The sequence below is a fragment of the Hippopotamus amphibius genome, chromosome 9 (genome assembly GCF_030028045.1).
Source record: "Hippopotamus amphibius kiboko isolate mHipAmp2 chromosome 9, mHipAmp2.hap2, whole genome shotgun sequence".
NCBI lineage: Eukaryota > Metazoa > Chordata > Mammalia > Artiodactyla > Hippopotamidae > Hippopotamus > Hippopotamus amphibius.
The window spans coordinates 13511380-13536477 of NC_080194.1; the positions used below are offsets into that span (position 1 = coordinate 13511380).

General features: G+C 37.9%; 1 protein-coding gene across 3 annotated transcripts; it reads right to left on the reverse strand.

Moving 5' to 3' along the window:
• Positions 1–824: 824 nt before the first annotated feature.
• PRRG4 (proline rich and Gla domain 4) lies at positions 825–17035 on the reverse strand. Of its 3 annotated transcripts, none has more exons than XM_057750798.1 (6): positions 16952–17035; positions 16146–16269; positions 10700–10863; positions 9248–9296; positions 8266–8398; positions 825–4472 (listed from the first exon to the last, which is right to left on the reverse strand). In XM_057750798.1, exons 2-6 carry the CDS (start codon positions 16246–16248, stop codon positions 4238–4240), a joined length of 684 nt encoding a protein of 227 aa, XP_057606781.1. In that variant the 5' UTR covers positions 16249–16269; positions 16952–17035; the 3' UTR covers positions 825–4237. The 3 variants fall into 3 exon arrangements, with proteins under 3 accessions (XP_057606781.1, XP_057606780.1, XP_057606779.1); XM_057750797.1 differs by having other exon boundaries at positions 16908–17015; XM_057750796.1 differs by lacking the exon at positions 16952–17035 and adding an exon at positions 16746–16897.
• Between the last annotated feature and the right edge of the window lie 8063 nt (positions 17036–25098).

Sequence of the window (25098 nt, forward strand, 5' to 3'; positions counted from 1 at the left end):
CCAACCAGAAATCAAACCCGGGTCCCCTGCATTGGGAGCGCAGAGTTCCACCCACTGGACCACCAGGGAAGTCCCTGTTCCTTGTCTTATTGTCGAATTTTTAGAGTTCTTTGTATAATTTGGATAATAGTCCTTTCTCAGACATGTCTCTTGCAATTGTTTTCTCCTAGTCACTAGCTTGTCTTCTCATTCTCTTGATTAAAGTAATTTTAAGGAGTGATCCAATTGGAAAAAAGAATTTAAGGTGGTCTAAATTTTGAACATGAAATAATATTTAATAATAGAGTTTATGTGTATGATACATAGTATTACTTACTGTGTTTCTCTTAAGTTGAAGGTACTTTACTCCTATAATTTAGTATAACATTACTATATTTTCTTTTGATTTTCTTTTTCTTTTTTTTTGGCTGTGCCATGCAGCATGTGGGATCTTAGTTCCCTAACCAGAGATCGAACCCACACCCCCTGCATTGGAAGCATGGAGTCTCAACCACTGGACTGCCAAGGAAGTCCCTTCTTTTGATTTTTAATTTATGTACAGATATAGGTCACAGAAGTAAATTCCGTTTTAAGGAGTAATATAAATTTGCCTCAAACAACATATTAAATATTAAAACTGTGTTAAGGAAAATAGCACTTGCACAACTGAGACTAAACTATTTAAACAGAAAGCTAGCACAACTGGGGGAAAAATACAGACAGCAATACCATGCTATAAACATTGTTTTGAAAACATGCAATATGTTGTTCACATTTAATTCATATAATTATATGCCATTATATGAGGAAGAATGTTTAATTGAAACGAGCAACAAATATTTATTTAGCATAAAGTTTATTCACATGTATAAAAAGTGTCTGTAATAGGAAATCCATTAAAACCAAAATATAATCAAGGCTGTAGGAAAAATATGCATTAAAAAATAGATTGTTTTTTCTAGGTAATGAAAATGCTGATAAATTTCTACTGAATTGCCTTAAACTCTTGAACTGTCAGGGAAACATTTTTAAACAACAAAAAAATGTTCGAAAAAACACACAATACAGAAGACTGAAGGTATCAATATATGTCATACATGTTCCAAAATGCCACACAGGCAGGATCTACAAAAGAATCTAGTTTTTAAAAAAATTACAGAAATTCTAGCCAATCTTCTAGTAGTATAAATGCCACACGCAATATTTCAAATCAAACTAGTAACTAATACAAATTTATTTCACAGTTAGAATAAAAATAATATGAAATTAAACTTTCAAACAGCACTAACAAACTTTTTCTCATTAAAAAATTCTCTTGCACATATAGGAAAAGTGCACACACACATAACTTATCTGAAAGATAGGAAATAATGATAAGAATTTTACAGGCAAATGGGAAATCAGACACAGAGGATACTGGTGCTCTAGTTTTTAATTGTTCTGAGAATTTTCACTGAACTCTGTGTATTCACTCAAAGGACACAATATTAACAGATGCAAAACTTTGATACAGTCATAGTTTGTGTTCTGTTTGATTTTTTTCATCTTGAAAAGAGATTATTCTGTGTAATTATCTATCCTACTGAAGGCATAACCCTAAAAATGTATATTTGTCTTTTTCTAGTCTTATTCCCCTTTCATACCCATATTACATTCACTTCCTGATTGTAATAGAGGGGAAAACTGATCTAATTAACTATAAAGCTTTGTGTCAAAATAGATTTAATGATTAACTCTAATCAGTTACCCAGGGAAGAAGCACAAATGAAACAAATTAATGAAACCAAAAACCCACCACCAAAAGTACAACAGGAATAGAAAAGGGTGAATGAGACAATATATGTCAACAATTTTGAGATCTTCCTTTTAATTTTCATAAGTATTTGTTGATTATGGTTCTATCACATTTTCTTTTTTATATTTAACGTATTATGAACTCAACATTGGACGCTCTGCAAATACCAGTTATTTTGTAATTTTAATGATGAATTCTAGATTTATTCAAGTTAGAGAAACAGTTTTACATTAAATCAGCAATCCCCAATCTTTTTGGCACCAGGCATCGGTGTCGTGGAAGACAATTTTTCTATGAACATGGAGGGAAGATGGTTCAGGCAGTAACGCGAGTGATGGGGAGCTGCAGATGCAGCTTCGCTCGCTGGCCCGCCTCTCAGCTCCTGCTGTGAGGGCCAGCTCCTAACAGGCCACAGACAGACATCGGTTAGGGTTAGGGTTAGGGTTGGGGACCCCTGCACGAAATGATGACATATGACAAATTTAGGCCGCTGCTGGGGCAACAGGGGTTGTCACAGGCTCTGAGGCTAGATTTGCAGTTAGATTCTTGTGAGTCAAAGAGAGTAAACAAGTTCATGGAATATCTCAAATTGTGATTCAATAAAAGATATATCTTATGTTTTTATTCATCCTAGGAAACACGTGTGCTAACAGATATGTACTATATATCTCTCTATACATTTATGTACATATGACAAATGTTTATACATTTTTCATGCAGACTTAGAATTCTCTCTATTTTGTAATTTTATAACTTGAGACAGTATAATTCTATTGGTATGAGACAGGCCTAGATAAGTGTGCTCACTCATTCTAAACCTAGCTCTTCCAACATGTTAGATTTTGGGCAAGTTATCCTTCTATGCCTTAGCGTGATTGCTAAAGTGAGTAAAGTAGAGTTTGCCTCTGACCTTTTAAAGAGGATTAAAATAAGGGCAAAGTGCAACGTTACATGAGGAAAACTGCTTATATAAAGCCAAGATATGACTAAGGGCAAAATTTTTATAGGCAATGTAGGTGGCTTTAAAAAGACCATTTTTCCTAATTATATCTAAATATATATAAGTGCTGCCAGATGATTTCTTTGCAAGAAGCAACCAAAGAGACGCTAAAAATATAAAAGGTAAAGTCTTTAGCAGTCTGTAATGATTAAGAGTTTTCTTTTATCTGCATTAAGACCATGCTGTCTTAAAAGAAAGACTTACGCGCACACAGTATGATATGATTTATACTTTCTAAACATTTAAGTTGGAAGGAATTATCAAGTGCCTGTGAGTTTTAATCTCACCTCTGTAAAAATTATAAAACAAAATACAATTTTATAAATGTATGTTATTTTTTGAGTTCCTGCAAAAAGGAAACAAATTCACATCTACATACACCACACCCACTCAAATAAATCTGTGCACACACATTCATTCCAGAAGTTTATAGCTTATACGCTAAGATGTTCTTAGGGGGAGATTGGTCATATATACAATTAAAAGAAGATACAAAATATAAGTCAAAATGATTACCTGTGGTGTTCTGTGTCCAGACATTAAGAGACACAAGGGGTTGCTGGTAACTTTAATCAATATCATTTTGATAGCAGAAAAGTAAGTTACTTCTTCTTGGTTCTCAAATTATTATTTATAAATTTCAACAAATTTTTCAGATTAATACTTATATATAGTCAGATACAGATAACTTAGCAACGAAAATGGGTGTGTCTATTCATCAGTAATACATGCAACTTAAGTTCTAGTCACTCCTAGATTTGAGGCCTATATATTTATTTGGTGGTATAACAAGCCTTGCAAATCCTTGCCATTGCAACCCTGTTCCCTCTGAAGAACTAACTCCCTAGCAAGTGTTTCTTTTTTTAAAGAAAACTATTAACCCCACTCCCTATAATAAAACATGACTGATAGAAAGAGTTCACAATTAAAATGTGCAAAATATGGTGAATGTTATGCAATAATTTAAAATAAAAAACCAAGTGATTATATTAAGGTCACCAATTTACATTTAAATGTCAAATTCTGTGAAGTATTTCCAACCAAAAAGAAATCCTAAAAAAAGAGTAAGTTCAAATATTATGACTTGGGATAATCTAACAATTAAAAGTTCTTACTCTTTTAGTATTCAATATAAGAAATCTACAATCTTTTTCTGTACAAAGGATATAGATAGTTCACCAGTTCTAGCTGTGACATCTGTAACAGATTTTCTGAATCATTAAAATGAACCAAAAAGTGCTGTCTTCTTAATTGCAAGGATACAAAGTTCCTTATCCAGCTGATAATGATCAAGTTCAGGTCCCAGATGCTGACAGAACTCCAATGACATAGTACACATGCTTATTCCTCCTTTACTCTCTGCAGTTTGTCATAAAGGGCTGAATTGACAAGTCCTTTTTGGTTCAGGGAAAACAAACCACTTAAATAATGTGAATGTCCTGTATCACCAAGACAAGGTGGGCTTAGTGAGATGGGAGTGACATAGACTTTTTAAATACCCTAAACCCTTTTGCTGGCCCAGGATACGGTGGTGGCGGCGAAACGCTTTGTTTTCTGGTCAGTGCCACTGCCTGTTCATAAGAAGGTAATCCTGAGTCCTCCACTGAAGGTGGCAATGGAGACAAGGCAGCCTCCTCAGGTCTTCTGAAAATGATGGAGGGAGTATGTCTGTCCCTTCTTATGTAGCTGGCTGAAGAACTAAACAGAGACAGCATTGAGGTCTAGGAAAGGCAGCATTTTTAGGTTAAGATGGCAACATTGAAAAAATCCAACTATTTTGATAAAAGTTGAACCCGATTTATTTTTTTATTTTTTAAATTTTTTTGGCCATGCTGTGGGCTTTGTGGGATCTCAGTTCCCCAGGGATAGAACCCGGGCTACGGCAGTGAAAGCACTGAATCCGAACCACTAGACCACCAGGGAACTCCCTGAACCTGACTTATAATATAACAACAGCTTTATTTTACCTATAAACTCTGAAAGAGTCTTGGTGTAATGGAGAGATCAAGAACTTTGAAGTCAGTCATAAATATGAAACAGAATCCTGTCATTTCATAGCTATGTGGTAACCTAACTCGGCTTTCCTCCTCTATAAAATGGGGATAATAATAGCTACCTCAACAGAGATGTTTTGTGTGGATTGAGAAAGATGTCTTAAGTAAAGCATCTAAGCAGTGTCTGGAACTCTGTAACAAGGACTCAAAACACATGAATTCTCGTTTTCTCCTGCTCCTGAATTAAAATTTGTTCAAAGTATGGTGTGAAACCAAATCCAGGCTTTGTTGAAAGGCAGCACAACTCCAAGCCTAGGAAATTGACACCACAGAGATAATCACAACAGCAGACACCTGTCTCTCTCCTCTGTGCTTGGTCCATCCCTCCTAAACAGGATTCCCATCACGTCGCTCTTCTCTGCAAAAATCTAACCTGCAGCCTACTTTCTATTAAATCAAGTTCTAACTCCTGTGCCTCCTTTTCAAAGCCTGCCTTATTCTGGCCTCACTTTATTTTAGTAGCTTTCTGCCTCTTTACTCTCCTCTGTATGTGCAATGAGTTCTCTGTTCTATCTCTGTGCTTTCACTGGTATTATCCCCTTTCTCAGATTATTGTCTTTTCCTCACTGATCTCCATTAATCTAAGTCCAACAATTACAAAAAAAAAAAAGTTTTTTCTTAATTAAAAAAAAAAAGGGACTTCATTCAAGTCCCACCGTTTTCACAAAACTCTGTCACCTACACCAGCCAATGAAAACTGAAATGCAACACAGTCTGGTGTTTCGAAACTACACTTTCCCTTCTCACATGTGAATTACAAATTGTAATTTAAACGTTAGTAAATTGATCTGTTTAGACTGTGAAGTTGGCTGTCTATGAAGCATCTATGCATAAATTAACCTCCTACAGTTATGACTAATAAGATAATTAAAATATATAGGTAATCCCCAACCTCTGGTCAATGTTTACAGTTTTCTTCCCAATAAGAGACAGTTTAGTAGACCCAAAATACTGCAAACTTTTGCAAACTAAATCAATCAATTCGCCCCTTACAATACCTTTTCCTTTGGAGGTTATAATGAGATCTGAAATTGGAGGGAAGGAGGGAGGAAAATTGCAGGGAGGAGAAAAGAAAAAGATCTGTGTAAATCTAGGAACTGGATAATCAGCCCTTCAGTAGTTGAGAGGTGACTGAGAGCCTCAGAAGTTTATTTAGAGGACTCAACACAATTCCTCCTCTGTCAGAAATCTGGAATGTATTCATGGTAGGCTTGTCACTTGCCACATTCATTAGCTTGTGACGAAAAGTTCTACTTGTTTGCTTATAGGAAACAAGAGAGACATGTTTTATTTGAACAAATAAATTTTTCCATGATGACCTTCAAAACTTAAGTTATATGAACAGTATAATTATATTAAAGACACTATCCACAGTGATTTCTTACATATCTTACATGACTGAAATCAGAAAGTATGCACCAGGAACATCTCAAATAAGCTGACATTATATTATGCCTATTTTCCTCCATAAAACATAGAGACTAAGAAATGAAAAGATCTTGTTTCCCATTTCTTGGCATGTTTTTACAGAAGAATGAGACAAACTATTCTAACAATGATCTTATTTTTTACTCTTTTTTTTTGCAAATATTCCTCACCCTTCCCCCACTTCCAGACTTGCAAAATGTAGAAAGAGAATGTGTAACTCTGCTGGAAGAATTTCTTGGGACAACTGATGAAAGGCGCTTTAGTAAGTATTTAAAAGTTAATCTTAACACAAATGAATGTCTGGTTAACCTAGTTGAAATGTCCCCTATAAAGGGTTTCTGTGAGAATCAAAGTGAGACAGTAGATGTAAAAATGACCTGTAAACAGTATAGCATTATAGTGTACTAACATTAAGTATAACTGATCTTACTTTTAAAATAAGAGATAACCAGGTTTTAAAAATTTTATAATAACATATAGGAAAATATGCATAATAATGGTACCCTTTATTCCCTGTGTCTGAATTCTGCTTCTAATCTCATGCAGGAAAAAAGCTAGATGGTTTTAGAGAAAAAAGGCATAAGGAAAGAAGGTGTAGTGGTGCAGAAAAGCAGAAAAAAATGAAGAAAAACCGGAAAGAAGAGAGAAGACAACGTCGGGCATGAGGACACTGAACAATGGTTGTGCTCACAGACTTTGACGGAAATTATTAAACGTGAGGGCATACAGGGACGTTTTGAGGAAAATATTATAAATGGGGTGGAAAAGAAGGAAAGATAAAAGGCAAGGAGAGTCTTTAAAGACAAATTTTCCAAATTTTTCCTTAACCTGTGAGTTTCCAGGTATCCTGCAGCTTGTGGAGAAAGACATATGGAATAAAATCTTAGTCAAAAGCCCTAGAAAATGGGAAAAACTTGCTCATTTCCTGTCCGTTAAGTAAGGGAAATTAATAGAAACCTCTCCGTCTAAAATATAGTGGCTTAAGAAAAACTGCACAAAATTTTCCTTACTTTCTCTGACTTTTCAAAATTACAGGATTGACAGAAGTCTCAGACAATCTCCTCAGTCCCTGCCCATGATCACATTAATGCCTCAGGGAGTTCAGGAATTCCAGCTATTCCATTCTATTCCAGGGGACAGAATTACACTTTACTTTGCCCCTGTCCTCTGCCCCCTTTGCTGGCATGTCCTCCTCTGCACCCTTACTGCAGGCATCCTTTAAGACTCCATCCCTTGCCTTCTGTCCTTTCATCACACTCCGAGAACTTGCCTACTCTCATGGCTTCAGCTTTTATCCTCCAATGGATTTCTCCTAATTCCATGTCTGTTGCCCTAAACTCTTACCTTAACCATAAAGAAAACATTTTATTATGGTAAAATACATATAACAAAATCTGTCGTTATAACCATTTTCAAGTGTACAATTCAATGGTATTAATTCTATTCACAATGTTGTACAACCATGGCAACTATCTATTTCCATAATGTTTTTATCACCTGGTCACAATCATGAGCTTTGACAGAGAATTTGAAAGTGTAAATAGGGATGTATAAGCATTAATTTTGACAGCCTGTTTCGCATGTGGTGCTTTTCTTGAATAAGGTTAGTTTTATACTTTCTCATCTATACTTACAGATAAGGTAATAGAGAAGATAATAACTTTATTCAATAAGGATGTTGAGATTCTATTATGCAAACAGTTATGGCCTTTATGAAGCTTTAGGTAGCTTTACTAATGTGCTGGAAGTCAGTTAATAGTAACGTACCCATGTTGGTTTGTTTAGTTTTGCAAATGTACTGTGGTAACATAAGATGCTAACAATGAGGGAACTGGGTGAAGGATATATGGGAACTCTCTGTGCTATCGTTGTAACTTTCCTGTATATCTAAAATTATTCAAAAATCAAAAGTGTACTTTAAAAAATAGGCACCCATTTTTTTTTAGCCATTTAAAAATAACAGTATAGAATGTATAATGGCGAATTAAATATTTTTACTTGGTACTTACCCTAGATGTCGTTGCCTGTTACACTTAGTGATACAAAGATAGTAACCAAGTAATCCAAAAATAACCAAAAATACTCCAGCAGCAATTAATCCAGTCAGAAGGCCCATAACATCGATTTTCTCTCTGTTAGTCTCTTAAGAGAAATCATTAAAATAACATAATTAGAACAACTGAAAAGCACCACCTATGATTTCAAAAAATTTAACACTGGGTTCAAGCATCTAATAATTCTTACTGATTACTTTTAAGAGTCTGTGCTACAGACATGACCAGAAAAAATTCAGATATACTTCCTAAAAGCTCTAGTTATGGCTTCATTTATTTTAAATGTCATATTAAATGATAAAAGTCAAGACTAAGTGGAATAAACATATTCTTTGTGCAACTATACACATTTTGGTATTAACTCCTCAATTAAACGCACTAAGCAACTTCAGTGTAGCTATGTAACATAATCTCCCTATAGCTGGGGCCCTACCTAGAGGGAATGAAAAAATAGCTGGCAAACATGACATAAAACAAAATAAACCTCACTGAAAAGCAGCCAGAGATGGTCAATGCAGATAAAATAAAGGATCTCCCCTCTCTAGAAGTTACTTAATTCTATCTAACAATCTTATTTTACCTAGTAGCATCGGTATTCACTTGCAATGGTAAAATTAAAAAAAAAATTAAAATAGCTTACTATTTGAAACTGAGTCCTACTTTTATTCTTTGCAAGTCTTGACTTAGCTGAGCTGTTTAAAACAGCATTAAGCCTATTATCTCATTTCCCTAGTATCTCACCAGACTTGATTTTCAGTGTGTAAACAGAGGAATGTGGCCTTCTCCATCTTAGATAGCCCCGTGTATAACTGAGAACTCTTCCTTGGATTTACAAGGTATGTATGTTGTGCAACAACCAAACTCAAACAATGAAACTAAAAATGTATCATGACAGAGGGCGGGAAAAAACATTAAAATTGATCCATTCTTGCCTTACCCGCTTTTGTGACTGGTCCTTTAATTGAATATTCTTGCCAAAATGCCATCTAAGAGAAAGGTAAAATTTCCAAGTTTATTTAATTTCTTTAATGTCATTTCATTTGGTCTCAATGACCTAGACTAGGGGTGGTAAATGCTTGTCATGTGCCACAGGTAGGATACCAGTGCATTCATGCTGGAGACCTTGACTCACTCTAATTAAAGCACTGCCAACCCACCACTGTTTCTTCCAACTCTGGAATTGGTCAGAGGATTACTGCCACTGCCAGCTCTCTGCCGCTGTACCCTGATAATCTCCCTTCACCTGCCCAGAGCTCTCACTCGGGCATCGGGGAAACTGTAGCAGCAGAGAGTCAATGAACGTAGCACAGGTGGAAGTTGAAGCAGGGGACTCCTTATCATGTTTGAAAAGGAGTCTGATTTTTTTCTACACTAGGTGAGCCCTCAATTTGCTAGGAGATTTTATTGAAAGGTATTTATTGGTTTGGAAAGACATCTCTGAGACTAAGTTCAGTGTTACTTGAGAGAATGGAAGCCGATTTTAAAAAACTGTGATACAATTAGAAAATGGGTTTGTGAAAAATAGAACAGAATTTCAACAGGTTCCACTTCAAGGTAGAATAGACTTTGTTTCCCTTCTCTAATAAGTGCAGCAGATAATAGCAGGGAATGGAAGGCTGGGCACAATTTTGGAAGAAAAAAGAACTAAGTTTCAATAACACCAGCATTTGAAGGATACCTAGGAGAGGTTCTTATTGACCAAAGAGTAAAATGGGATTCTTGAGAAAGGGGAAAAGGAACTGCGGTTATTTAATTTATGAAAGTAAAGAATCTGGGTCACTTGACGTTCTTAAAGAATATGCCAGATTATAACAGGGACAGTGCTGGCTGTTTGTTTTCTACCTTTTCAGGATTAACAAATAGGATTTAATTATATTTTAAGGGAGAACTTCTAAAAGTTTATTGCCAAGCAATAAATGCCTGAATGCATAAAATATAATAAACGATATATCTTATCCTCAGTCTTGAGGAGAGCACTTGGCACACAGATTGTCAATAAGTACTCGCAATATAAATATAGTAATCAAAAAAGGTAGGTCCTGATAGGAAAAATTCCTCTGAGTCTTGAATAATTGAAGCCCGAGTCAGAGAACTAACTCAAATAATATCCTGAAGTTTAATTCACTCTGCTTCATGATTGTCTTTGAATATCATAATGCTAAACACACAAAATCACAACATAATTGATAAGCTGCTAATTACTATAAGCCCAGTTGAGTATACACCTAAGTCTAAATGGGTTAATTAGCATTTTAAGAAAGTAGAAAGAGATAACAGGTGTATAATCCTAATTTTATTTAAAGCATATAATCTCTAATAACTGAAAGTGCCACTTCCTTAAGTACAATTTAATAAATGTCTAGCCAATTAACATAATCAACCAAATTACCGTTTTGTCTTCATCCACAAAAATCTCTCTGGCTTCCTCATAATTACAAAGTTCTTCTCTGCATTCTCTTTCTAGGTCACCGGGAGTGAAGAGCTCCAAATCAAATCTATTATATAGCAGGTGTCTACGTATGAACAAGTTTGCTTCTTCTTTTGATGTAAAGACTAACAAAGAAATAGAAAGATTTCAAACATTGATAAAAATAAGGCAGAAAATTCTTGTTGTAATTACGGGAAAAGCATATAGTTCTTTTGATGTGGTTAAATTATGCCAAACTTTCTTGTGTGGTTTTAAAATCTGACAAAAAGAAATATCATCAGTAAAAATAATTCCTGCTAATGTGAAGTACAGATATTAACAAAATTCCAGAACGCACTTGAGTACATTATGTACAAAATTATCAGCATAAGTGAAAATTATTTGAGTATCACTTTTCCCTCTAGACAGTTATTTTTCTAATAAATGACAGGCCAGACTATTCTAAGTTTTTTTTTTTTTTTTTTTACTTTTGGCTGCATTGGGTCTTTGTTGCTGCATGCCAGCTTTCTCCAGTTGCGGTGAGTTGGGAGCTACTCTTCATTGTGGTGCGCGGGCTTTTCATTGTGTTGGCTTCTCTTGCTGTAGAGCATGGGCTCTAGGCGCGGGCTTCAGTAGTTGTGGCACGTTGGCTCAGTAGTTGTGGCTTCTGAGCTCTAGAGCACAGACTCAGTAGTTGCGGTGCACAGGCTTAACTGCTCCGTGGCATGTGGGATCTTCCCCGACCTGGGCTCGAACCTGTGTCCCTTGCATTGGCAGGTGGATTCTTAACCACTGTGCCACCAGGGAAGTCCCAGACGATTCTATTTCTAAAGCACTGGTTTCCTATTATCTTGACTGAGAAAAATTAGTCTTGTGTAACGGACAGAGTATTGGACTAAGAGTCAGAAGACTGCGGTTCTTTTTGATTTGACTTAACTATCAGCTGTATATCCTGGGATAAGTCACTTATATCTCTGGGTTGCCATTTCCTCATTTGTAAAATTGGAATTTGAGCTAAATAATCACTAAGATCTCTTTATGTTTTAAAATTATAAATGAACACATTTATATTAAAACGATTCTATCAAGTTTATACTAAAGAATTTTAAACTTCTAAGTTAATAAAATCATGTTAATTATATGCTTAATTAAAACCCTCCCAAAGGAGTAGCTCCTTCCACCCAGCCCCTAAACATGTGTCTACAAAGCTTTATAAGACTCCATCTACATGTCCTGGGAAGGTAAATGGTAAACATGATAGCTAAGTACAGGTTGACACGAAACCAAAATATCCTACCAAGGCAGTATTTTCAAAACCTGAAAATTTCAAACTTCTGGTCTCACACAAACAAAGCTGAAGTGATCTTGCTCCAAATCATATTGCTGAGACTGGAATTCAGAAACTCTCTGAGAACTACCCCAAATGTTTACAGGAATGTAAAAGTGTTGGTATTTCTAACTGCTAAGCGTTATTAAAGGAAGAACATATTAAAGTGGGCAACTGAAAGACGGATCAAGACTGACAGTGCATGGCCTGGAAGACGTAGCCTTTGAGAATAGCCACTCCTTGGCCGAGATATTTTCCCTACTAATCAATCAGTTTTCCAAGCAGTTCTGAATCTTAACAGAGCTGTTTTGTCCACTACAGTAGTCACTAGCCACATATGGCTACTGAGCACTTGAAATGTGGCTAGTCTGAACTGAGATGTGCTGTAAGTATAAAACACACAAAGGGACTTCCCTCGTGGCACAGTGGTTAAGAATCTGCCTGCCAATGCAGGGCACATGGGTTCGTACCCTGGTCTGGGAAGATCCCACATGCCATGGAGCAGCTAAGCTGTGAGCCACAACTACTGAGCCTGTGCTGTAGAGCCCGTGAGCCACAACTACTGAGCCCATGTGCTGCAACTACTGAAGCCCGCGCACCTAGAGCCCTTGCTCTGCAACAAGAGAAGCCACCTCAATGAGAAGCTCGTGCACCGCAATGAGGAGTAGCCCCTGCTTGCCACAACTAGAGAAAGCCTGTGCACAGCAATGAAGACCCAACATAGCCAAAAATAAAATAAATAAATGAATAACCAAATATTAAAAATAAAATAAAATGCACAAGAAACTTCAAAGACATGGTTTAAAAAGATGTGAAATGTCTCAATGTTTTCTATTGCTTATATTTGGAAATATTGGGTTAAATATTTTAGATATATTGGGTTAAATTAAATAATTATGAAAATCAATTTCACCTATTTCTTTTTACTTTTTAAAATGTCGCTACTAGAAAATTTCAAATTATTTATGTGGTTCATATCTAATTCTATTGGTCAGTGCTATTCTAGTGTATTCACATCTATGTTAGAAATAACATATATGAGCTGTTTGAACCAAGGAGGGAGCTAGAATGGGATCACTGGTAATTGTTGTTTTGAGAAATATTCTAAAAGGTGGTCCAGTGTGATAAAATATTTTTTTTCTTCTTCTTTGCCTTCTTATAGATTTTATGCTACCACCTAATGGAGACAGAATGAAAAATTTTCCAAGTCTCTATCATCTCTCATTGGGATTCTTGCAATGGGCCTCTAAGGGGTCTCCTTGTCCCCTACAGCTACACTGTTTTCCAATGTGCCTGGTTCTGTCCTGCCTTTGAACTTGCTGTTTCCTCTGAATAGAACTTTCTTCTTTCACTCTGCTCTCTCGTTTCCTGCAGGATTTTGTTCAAGGTTACCTTGAACCCCATCCCCACTCACCCACCTCTGGCAATCCCCATCTTTTACTATACTTTGTTTTTCTTCATAGTACTTATTACCATCTGGTGTTCTATATGCTTTACTTACTTACATGTTACCACTCTGTTCCCCTAGCTAGAAGGGAAGTTCCACAAAAGCAGAGATGGAGACACAGAGAGATGCCCAAAAAATTACTTACAAAAATAAATGAATGAACTTGACTTTCCTGTAGCGGGAAGGAACTCTTGGACCTAAATTCTACTAATTGAAGTAATTCAGAGGTATAGTCCATTACTCAGCTTGGCACAGGTTTAAATTACTAAACCAGTGATGAAGTAACTCTCAGCCTGCCTCACTTAGCTATACTGTACTTACAACATGAAATCTAATTTCAGAATGGAGAATTAGAAATCTGCCTCTGTATTGCTACTTCTCAGATATGCCTAGATCTTTACATTTTATTGACTAGAAAAGCAGTGCCAAATTTCTCCTTGTCGGTCTCCTATTCAAGTCAGTTATCTGAGATATAAAATACCCTGCCCTCCAAATGGGGCCTTCAACTTAAAAGGAAAATAAAAAAGTGAGTCATAAACATTTTTATTGTTCCTGAAATGATATTGATGCCAATGAAAGTCTTCACTGAGTGTGAAAGTTCTGTTTCAGTCCGTGGTTGACCATAGACCTTCAGTGTCTTATCAAACTTCTTCCTGCCTCCCTTGCGATCTTAGGAGAAATACTGTTCTTTGTTATTTGGGTTCTAAGTAGCCCTGGATTTGCTTTTTTTTTTTTTTTTTTTTGGATTTGCTTTTAATTGAAAGAGGCAAACTTCCTTGCCCTCGGAGCATCCTGAACTTCCAGCGAGAGTTCCTATGTTCCCTCTGGCCCTTGCTGGAAGATGCCCTGGCCTTTGCACTTTTGTATCTGCTCCCTCAGATCCTCTTCCCATCTCTATTTCCTCCTGTCTTGGATCATCCTAAGAGGTTGTCTGTGCATTCCTCTAGTTTAAACCCACCAACCGAGATATTCTATTCTCCTCCTCTTCTGTCTTCCCCACGCTTTCTAAATAATTTCCTTTGGGGTCATTTCAGTCCCACCTTTGGGCTTTATCAGAATGTTGCTGAAGGTCCTTTTTTTTCCTAATTATTTTTCATATCTCCATTTACTATATCTCATTTGCAGACAGAGAGTACTGGCTTCTGTGCCATACAAGTCTCCTGAGACAGACTTACCGCTAACTCACTCTTGAACTCTTTGTTTCTACTTCTGTCAAAAAGTTTATGGAGATTATCAGTTTAAACCCTGCCTCCCCCATCGGATGAAGCAATCCTCCCAGGCAGGGATTACAGACTTTCATTTCTATATCTCCAGGGCCTAGCATAGGGCCTGACACATAGTATGTGTTAATAAAGTAGTTATTAACTGAACAAATGGTCTTTTAAGATATATAGGATTCTACATTTACATTTCCCACAGCTATCTCCAGCCTTCTGCACTCAAGTACGATCTCTAAATTCCTTCCATAGTTTGTGATGTCCTTGAGAGTGTCTTTTATGCCTGTATCATGTGAATGAATGAATATACTCACAAGTATTCTGGAGATCAGCACCTGGCCCTGCTGAGTACAGACCATTAAGCTTAGATATGAGTGGACTAACATATATGGTGCAACTTGGGAGGCACCAAGGAGGATTTCCTTCCAAATCTCCTCCATCCCACTAAGTAGCATAACCAATTGCCTAGAATTCTGCCATCAGTGTTTGATTCCTTCAGGTTAAGATACTGCGCTATCTTACACACACACACACACACACACACACACACACACACACACACACACACACACATCCTCCTAGAAGGTCTGAGACACTAAGCTGTGTTAATCATTAATAAGTCATCCAGGAGTATTAGTGTAACAGATCCTTCCCAAAAGAAAATGAGAATACGATCTGATCAGAATGAATAAGGGACAGGAATGTGTGGGGAGGTAGATTCAAAGCACTGGCACTGGGTAGGGAAGCACAATGACTAGGCAGAGAGAAATGAAAGCCAATTTTTTTTTCTTTTCTGTTTTTGTTTTTTTGTTTTTTGTTTTTTCTGGGTTAGGCTTTCAAAATGTGGGCAGGAATCGTCCGTTTATGACTTGGAGCCCACAAGGTGTGGAATTTTAGGTTAGCGAGCCCCAAACCTAATCTCCTCACACCATCTGACTTTACCCAGATAACCAGGCATTTAAAAGTTAAAAAAAAAAAAAAAGGACCTCAGAGATCATTTCACTCCCCACCCCACATCATTTTACAAGCTGAAAGGGGTTAAGTAACTTGCCCAGAGTCTCCTAACAAATCCGCACTAGATCCTGGACTCCCTGTCCGTCTTTCTAGGAAGAACATTATAATTAACATATAGCCTCATCGAGAAAAACGGCACTCACTGATTTTCAGAAGTTGAAATAGGTTTTCCATTCAGTTAACCACCAACCTGGTTTTAAATACATATTTACCAAAAGTAACTCACAGAAATAAATATGTATAAGTTGCACTTAACATAACAAACCACAACATTACCAAATAAACCACAAATTAAAGGACATCTTAGTGCTTCTGTGATTGACGGGAGCATGTAATTTCAAAGATTACACTCTCTCGTTCGAGCTCTGCAATACCGGCTCGGGTTTCCAGGAAGGTTTCCTTGGAACCTGAAGCCAGGCTTACCTTCTTCTCCCGCATGCCTAGACTCCTCTGGACTTCTTGTGCAATGAGGAAACGCGAAAGTGGCTGTGAGCAGTTGGCTGAGTACCACCAAGAGCGTACACATAGTCCGGCAACTGGCAACAAACTGAAACAAACAAAATAAGCAATTAACCAACAAAAACACGTCAAAAAAGCCCCTGGCTCAGCCTTTGAGTCCCTGCGGGAACTGAGTCACCGACCTATTGTGCTCCAAGCCACCGCGCGACTGCGCCCCGCGCCCGGTTTCGGTCTCCAGGGTCCGACCCGCCCCCGGAAAGGGGCCGGAGAGCGCCCGGGGACAAATGCCGCCTCCCCACTCTACCCCCTCCCCCGCCCTCGGGACTCTGCCCGCGGCCAGGTGGGGACCTGTTGCTGCGGCGACCCTCTCCTTGGCGTTGGAATCGGGCTCGCTCCGCCGAGGTGGCCCCCTCCGAGTCACCCGTTCCCCGCCGGGGCCGAGCCGCCGGACCCCGGCCCTGCAGCTCGGGGCGCATGTTCCAGCAGCTTCCGGGCCGGAGCCCGGTGCTGGGGTCGTCCCTGCGGCCGCCACCCCCTCCGTCTCGGCGCCCCCCGGATCCTCGCCTTGCTCTCCGCAGGGCCGGGGTGGCCCCCAAGCTCGCGCCGAGGAAGCGCCTGGAGGCCGCGGAGGGGCGCCCTGGCAGGACGCGGGGCGCGCGGCGCGGGTGCCGCCTGGATCCCCGGAGCCCACCGAGCGGAGCGGTGGGAAAGGGAGGAAGCAGCTACCTGGGAGCACCTGGCCGCGCTCCTCCTCCCGGGGCCCGGCCCACCTGCGGCAGGCGGGCAGTTGGCAGGCGTCTCCGGGGAGCCGCGCCTCGCTATCGCCGCCGCTCCTGCCCCGAGCCCTGGGCGCGCCGGGCCGCCCGCAGCCGGTTCTGGCTCCGCCTCGGAGCGCGGCCGGCGGCTTTGGGACTGGCTTCTAGACCCCGCGTCCTCCGGCGGCTCAGGGCAGCGTGTTCCGTCCGGGGCTTTTCGCTTTGGGTTCCACTAGGCTGGGGGCTCTATCTGGAGATCTCAGGTCTCAAAGGGTGGTCCGTGAAGGGGAACCAAATAGTCATCAGAGAAGTAATATGAAATGGGAAGTGACTTTAAACATTAATCGATTGCACTGGTTCTCAAATCTTGGTCCCCCAGGTCTGGGTCATCTCCAAGATCCCTTCAAGGGGTCTCCGAGGTCCAAACGATTTCCTGTATGGTACAAAGACATGATTTGCCTTTCTCACTATCCTTCTCTCATGAATGTAAAGCAGAAATTTCCAAGGGCCATTTGACATGTTATGATGTCATCACTCAGCTAACGGAATGCCTGCATGTGTGTTGTGTTTTCCAGTATTTTCCGTGGTAGTAGGTTTAAGTATCAATATGTCCATTTTTATAGAGATTCAGAGAGATTAATAAAATTTGCTTGTTCTTAGTGCTTTCTGTACTTTTATTCTCTCTTTAGTCATGCCTGGCAGGAGAGCTATAACCTCTTTTTTTTTTTTTTTTCAAATAAATAGTCATCTGAAATCTTGAGCTTTTCTTTGAGCCTATGGAGGACCACAGCAAAAAGTAAGTACACTTTGTTGTCTTGATTCGCAATAATATTTTGAAAATTTCTCAGTTTAACAGGTAACGTGACAAATACCATTAGATATCATTCACATAAGTGAAAGCTCTTTGGGGTTCTGGGTAATGTTGAAGAGTGTAAAGAGGTCCTGAGATCAAAAAGTCAGAATTGCTGCCTCAAGTAATGAACAGGTGGACAGAGCACCTGTGCCAAGTGATGTTCACATACTTCCTTGTGCAAACAACACGCCTAACAGCTCTTCAGAGCATTATTTAAGGTTCCATGCTTTGGCCAAACTGGCCTGGCACTTCCTAGAAGCCAGAAGAAACATTTTTTCCCCTTTCTAATCTTTAATTCAATTTCCACCAAATTCTTTTTTTTTCCTCCACAAAGGCTATTGCCTACTTTATTCTAAATATTTAGAATCAACTGAATTCTTCCTAAGTTTTCTGCAGAAATTTTGTTTTCACTGATTCCTTCTAGACAGTGCGTTTTCTTTTTCCTTCTCCCAGTCTCATGCTCCTCAATTTCTATTTGTCCACCTTGTTCTTTAAACTGTTTCTATGATAGATCTCTCTTCAGTCCTTTTATTGTTCTTAAGCAATTGAGAGATCACACTGTGAAGAGGCTAGAAGTGATTTCTTGTGGTTGACATCCTACAACAGGAAATATGTCCATTAGAACACACTTTCTTCTATTCATTCATTTAGCCCTGAGGATAGAGAGAGAGAAACACCACAGTTTCTGTTTTGGAAGAGAATTTAATCTAAGATCTGTATAGAAGAATGTGGACCCTGCACAGTTCTCATCAAGGGAAAGAACTGACTTACTCATCTTTATCCTCCATAGAACCTGGCAGAGTTCTTTTATGTTGTTCGTGCTCAATACATTTTGGGGGGGGAATGGAAGCAATTTACTTTCGGTAGAAAAAGTGCTTTACACTGTATTTGGAGAGGCAAACAGTCAGATGCCTCATGCTGTGGAATAAGCAGGTACGAACTTTGATGACATTCCTTGGTCGAATTCGTCCACCCACATATCGGGATATTTGGGCAAAAACAAATGAGGCTTTGTGTTCACATCAAATATCAGAGTTTATAGTTTGAGAGGGGAGACAGATACAGAAATGAAAGTCTGTTTCTCAGTGGTGAATTACATCCCTGCATGTTTCCCTGTCATATTGGATCCCAAAGAGTATTGTAGCATTTGGCAGTATGTACACACACTTCAGCCACTATGGAGCTGCAAGATATTTTGAGATTAGGTAGCGAAGAGAGAAAACAGACTAGTCAGTAACAACACTGTTCAAGATTGTAGATATCTTCTGTTATTTATTTGCTCTATTCATTTTCTTATTTTGTACCATTTGCTTTTTCTAAAGTGACAGTAGGACTTCCTAGGTGGTGCAGTGGTTAAGAATCTGCCTGCCAATGTAGGGCACACGGGTTCAAATTCTGCCCCAGGAAGATACCACATACTGCGGAGCAACTAAGCCCATGCGCCACAGCTATTGAGCCTGCACTCTGGAGCCTGTGAGCCACAACCATTGAGCCGATGTGCCACAACTCCTGAGGCCCATGACCCTAGAGCCTGTGCTCTGCAACGAGAGAAAGCACCGCAATGAGGAGCCCGCGCACCACCGCTCTCAGCAACTAGAGAAAGCCTGTGTGCAGCACTGAAGACCCAACACAGTCAGTAAAAATAAAATAAATAAATAAATAAATAAACAAACAAATAAATAAATAAATAAATTTAAAGTGACAGTATTCTTATGCTTTTCTCCCAAAACATTTTAAGTGCTTTTGTTCTGGCCGTCTGTGGAACTGGGCCAGATATAATCATTCTCATTTTACAAAGAAGGATACTGAGCATGAAGAAGTAAGGGATCTTGAAGAGTCATTGTTCAAGTAGCAGCCCAGCTCTTGACTCTTTCCAGTGCTTTTTTTGAGTTATTACCAAGCAGTGGAGGGCAGGAGATAAAGAATTATTTAATTTCAAAAGAAATAAAAAAAATCAGAGCAATGAGATTAATGGACTTGGATTAATGTGATAATGCATCTCTGAGTTTGAGCACAGACCCACCCACTTACCTGGGTGCACTCAAGAATGAAATGGAAACTCACTCTATTGTGTGGGCATGAGGATTGACTCAAAGACTGTGACAGGAAATGTTAAGATTGCAGCCACGAAGCTCAAAGCTCAGCAATGTTAAGGTCACATCCACATCCTTAAAGACACAGTGATAACTGAGTCATTAGACTACCCGGAACAGAAGATGCTACTTTACTGAACTTACGTTTCTGTGACATTTTAGCTTTGACATTTCAGCGTTGGTTGTTTGCTGTTTTAATTCATCCCAGTAAAATCACTAGATGGAAAATGAAAGACTCCTCCTGTTCAAGGCTGATTATATATCTGCATGCAGTATTTTCAGATTCAACAAATAGGCAGAGGGGTTATATTTTAAACATTTGCTTAAAGCCCTCTAAAGGAACTTTTGACTAGAGCTCACATTTAACTCAACATTTGAGTTGCTTGTTAATAACAAAATTAAATAAAATAAAGAACAGTGTGAGAGGTTATCTGGTTTCCTGGTCACCTGATTTTATGTCATGCTGTGATTAGTAACAGGAACTACTGATACATGTCACGTTAAAAAAGTAGTAATCCTTAGAGTCCTTACATGGCACAGAGGAACTTGAATCAATGTGGTTCTGAGCTGCCCTCTGGGGCCTGTGACAAGCACTTGTGTCATAGTTGGTCACAAAACTCTCACTCTTTGTTCAGACCTTGGCATTTTTACAGCTATAATTAATTCTCTCACTCATCAGACTCATTTTATCATCATAATCTTACCGTCTGATTGCCGCACAATTTTTTGGCCTCTTTTTTGTAGACCTATATTCAGGTAATCATAATGTTCTAAGTAAACAGATTTTTCTTCATACACAAGTTTATTTGGCATCAATTGCAAAACCATACTTCCATGCATAATGTCTGAAAAGAGAGTTTAGACAGATCATGTACTTTTAGCTACACAACTGACAGTGTTTAAGAATCATTCATTTATTCTGCAACAAAGAAGGATAGTAACGAAGTGTTGATGTTGCTGGTACTGATTAAAAACACACATTATATGGAAGACCAGTTAGGAAATCTACAGCCTAGGATCCTGTGTGTCCTTCTTTGGGGACGGATCCTCCTTTGTTATTTTATGTACCACCCAGCTCTCAAAATGAGAGTTCCCAGTGACCGAGTTTTGACATATAAAATGTGGGGTTTTAAGCACTGTTTATTTTACTGATGCACACTAATGGCTTTAGTAGAGTTTATGGGTCTCCTTTACCCACCCTCAACACTCTGACAGCAACCTGAAAGCCAGGAACAGTGTTCACCAGTTTTTGTACCTTGTCGGGCACACAGCAGGATTTCCTGACTGCTAAGTGAATGAAAGAAGGAAGAAGTTCCAGACCTAAGTCTGCTTCTCTCTAGCTTTGAACAAATCACTTCTCATCACTCTCTCTGCCTCTTTTGAGACAGTGAGGGTTTGGTCTGAATGACCTCTAAGACTCCTTCCTATGCTAAAATTTTATGGGTCAATGTGTAAACCTGCTGTAAAGCACAGGGAGCTCAGCTTGGTGCTCTGTGATGGCCTCATTGGGTGGGATGGGGGTGGGGAGGGAGGTCCCAGAGGGAAGGGATGCTTGTATGCATATGGCTGAGTTACTTCCCTGTGTGGCAGAAACTAACACAACATTGTTGAGCAATTATACTCCAATTAAAAAAAATTTTTTACGGGTCACTGACCATTCTTAACCATAAAAGTGTAAAGAGGGCTCTATTTAAGTAATTTGCTAATTTATTCTTTCCTGTCTGGATAGTCTTGGACTATTTCCTTTTATATAATTTGTTATTTAGAAGGAAATCATTATATCAAAATATATTTGGAATTTATCTACATACACGAATTATCTAATTTATTATTTGTTCACTCTTAATTGTACAAAATGGGAAGTTAATATAATTTTCTCCATGGCAAAAGAGATAGTAAAACCCTTTAAAATTTACTTTCATTGGCCTCTCTGATAACTTGATTTATGCTTTTCATTCTTGTATTATCAGGTGACATTGCTACCCAATCTTTTTCCTATTATCAAGACTCCTATTTTATTTCTTTCCAACTTTGCTGTCTTCTTGGCTCTGCATTGAATTTATATCTTTTTTTTTTTTGTATTTCTACCACCATTTGCCCTGTTTTAGCTTTCCAATTGCTTCAATATTTTTTTCATTTTCTCTTTTATCCACAGAATTTAGAATTTAAAAATATGGGACACATTGGTCTGTCTTTATTCTCTAAGGAGAGTAATGTTTTCTCTTTCTTTTGAGGTACACGTTGTGCCTACCATGAGACTATCTATATAGTGTTGGACACTCAATATATAGCGGATGAATTAAATTATTAAGAATTTATTAGTTTTTCAACAAACAGACAAACTAATGAACAAACAGAAACTCAGGCTCATAGATACAGAGAACAGATTGGTGGTTGCCAGAGGTAGGGGATGGGGAGTTGGTGAAATGGGTGAAGGGGGTCAAAAGGTGCAAACTTCCAGTTCTAAAATAAATAAGTCATGGGGATGTAATGTACAGCGTGGAGACTATAGTTAATAATACTGTATTGCATATTTGAAAGTTGCTGAGTAGGTCTTAAAAGTCCTCATCATAAGAAAAAAAATTTTTTTTGTAAATATGTATGGCAATGGATATTAACTAGACTTATCATGGTAATCATTTCACAATAGTATATACAAATATTGAATTATTATGTTGTATACCTGAAACTAATATAATGTATGTCAATTATACTTCACTTTTAAAAATTCTAAAGTAATTTATTAGTTTTCATGGCCATATGTTTTTATCATTCTATTTTTGTTTGTATGTTCCCTTTTTCCCACCTCCCGATTCTATTTTTTTCTTTTCCCTTTCATTCCCTCTTATTTCTTCTAAGTTGTTATTTTGGAAAATTTTGTTTTTTCTCATGACTTTCAACTCTATCCTCTTTCCCTTTCTAAGGAATTTCTGTAATTTTCTTAGGTTGAACTACATGAAATTGCCACTGTTGTGAGTAAAAAAAAATGCTTGACTATCAGCAACTTCAGGTGGTTCAACCTAATAGTTTGGCAGATGCTCAATTAATATATGTTGAATGAATTAATAAATAAATTCTCCTTTTCACTGGTTTCTCTGAGGGCCTGGATAACGTTAAGCAGAAAAGAGTTCACCAGTTGTGGATTCAGAAGTTCTTAATCGTCAGTAATCTTACTGATTGGCTCATTATCTGGTTTTATTAGTTCTTTTCATTAATGTGCAAAAGATAAACCTGAGGATATGCTTATGTGCAAGCATGTGGTTACCCACATCAATGTTATTATATACATATTTGCATGAATGTTCGTAAGTGTAAATTTCTGGAGCATGTGTCTTTCTGTGAGCTTTTGTGGACATCTCTGTGATTAGCATCTTGAAAAGCTGAAATATGTTAAAAGAGAAGCAGCAAAAACTGAAAGGAAGGTTAGATTTCTTAAAATACTATTTCAGTTTCGTTAGCAGTAACGTGAAATATCTGTTATGCCCCAAATATTCACCTCTGATATTTCTCTACCTTCAGTGAGCCTTTGAGAAGTCATGCACCCTGAAATAACAGCTGAGCCTTCAAGAGGAAACATTAAATAAGGAAACATTTTAGGTTTCCTGAGTTGCTGATGACTGGAATTGCTGACCAAGTTCATGAAGATATTTAGTTCAAGATGCTTTTAAATACTTTAACATGTTAACTCATAAGCCCATCTTTTCTGATAACTAAGACCTTTGTTTCATGCACTGACAAACAGGTGCAGGTATTTTAAGAAATTTATCTAAGGAAATTTAGCAAGTGAATCAGGGGGAGCATTGAAACTAGGATTTCTGGTTTCTTCCCAATAAGATTTCCACTTCACCTCATTGTCATTAGAATTCTACTTAATCATTCAGTAATTTCGTTTATGATTCACGCCCTGTGAATCATGAAGAGTTTCTTTTGTTTTCTTTTAGTCACGAAAACATGAAATTCAAGCTCTGTCTCTGCTATGTGGCATCAACCTCTCATGCTATGAAGTGCGTACTTTTTCTTTCTTTTTTAAAAAATAAATTTCCGTTTATTTAATGGCAAAGCAATACGTACCCTTTGTAAAACATCCAAATAATACAGAAGTTAATTAGTAAAAAGACAACTGCTCCAAAAGAAAACTGTTAAAGTAAGTTTCCACACAGCCCAATCCTTTTTCAGTGAACTCTGAAGAATTGTTTAAATGCTTATGTCATAGGACATTTTTTTATGTTAAGTGATGACTCCTTGGACACATTTAATATTGCAAATATTTTCTTTGCACAGACTCTTGTTAGAATGCGTAATGTTTTAAAAATGTGTTTTTAAGAGTTGTCTCTCTCACATCTTATTCCAAAATAAACTCCAGATGGCTTTAAGAATAAAATGAAAAAAAAAAATGACCCCATAAAAGACTTGGAAGAAAATACAGGTGGAGAATATCTTCTCCTAGAGTGAAGAACTCTCTAATAATAAAAGCAAAGGAAAAATGATAAAGGAAAAGATTGATATATTTGACCTCATAAAAATTAAACATTTTGAGACATTATAAGACACCATCAAAGTTAAAAGGCAAGTGACAAACTGGGAAAAATACTTCAAACATACATGACAGACAAGGAGTTAAGATCTTTACCCTTCAAAGTACTGTAACAAATCAACAAGAAAAAAGATCACTTAAAAACAGAGATGACAGGACTTTCCCAGCGGTCCAGTGGTTAAGACTTTGTCTTCCAATGCATGGGGTGTAGGTTCAATCTCTGGTCGGGGAGCTAAGATCCCACATGCCTCCCGGCCAAAAAACCCCACAAACAAACAAAAAACATAAAACAGAAGTAATATTGTAACAAATTCAATAAAGACTTTAAGAAAATCTTTAAAAAATCAGATATGACACGTGAACAGACAACTCATAAAAGAAGAAATGTGACTAACCAATAAATAAATACTATCAGTTCCACTAATAATTGAAGAGGTAAAAGTAAAATGAGATTCCTTTTTTTGTTAGTTACATTCAATACTGAGAAGGGTGTGGTGAAAAGGTATTTTCTGTTCATTACCGAAATAACCATTTTAGAAGGCGATTTAGCAATTCACTTCAATTAATGTAGAGATTCTGCTCTTAAATATCATGAGAGATTATTGCCTTGTCCATATTCATCGGCCTAACTATTGCACTTTTGTATTGCTGCTTTGTAAAGATAATATCTCATGGGTCATCT

Bases quoted from the DNA above. Each gene is read 5' to 3' on its own strand.
- PRRG4 (XM_057750798.1), bottom strand. From the start codon at position 16,248: ATGTGTACGCTCTTGGTGGTACTCAGCCAACTGCTCACAGCCACTTTC. The intron at 9,297-10,699 runs GTAATTTGGTTG...CCTTTCTCTTAG, and splicing joins TTGTGGATGAAGACAAAACG to ATGGCATTTTGGCAAGAATA. The intron at 4,473-8,265 runs GTAAGTACCAAG...GTCTCTGTTTAG, and splicing joins AACAGGCAACGACATCTAGG to TTCTTCAGCCAGCTACATAA.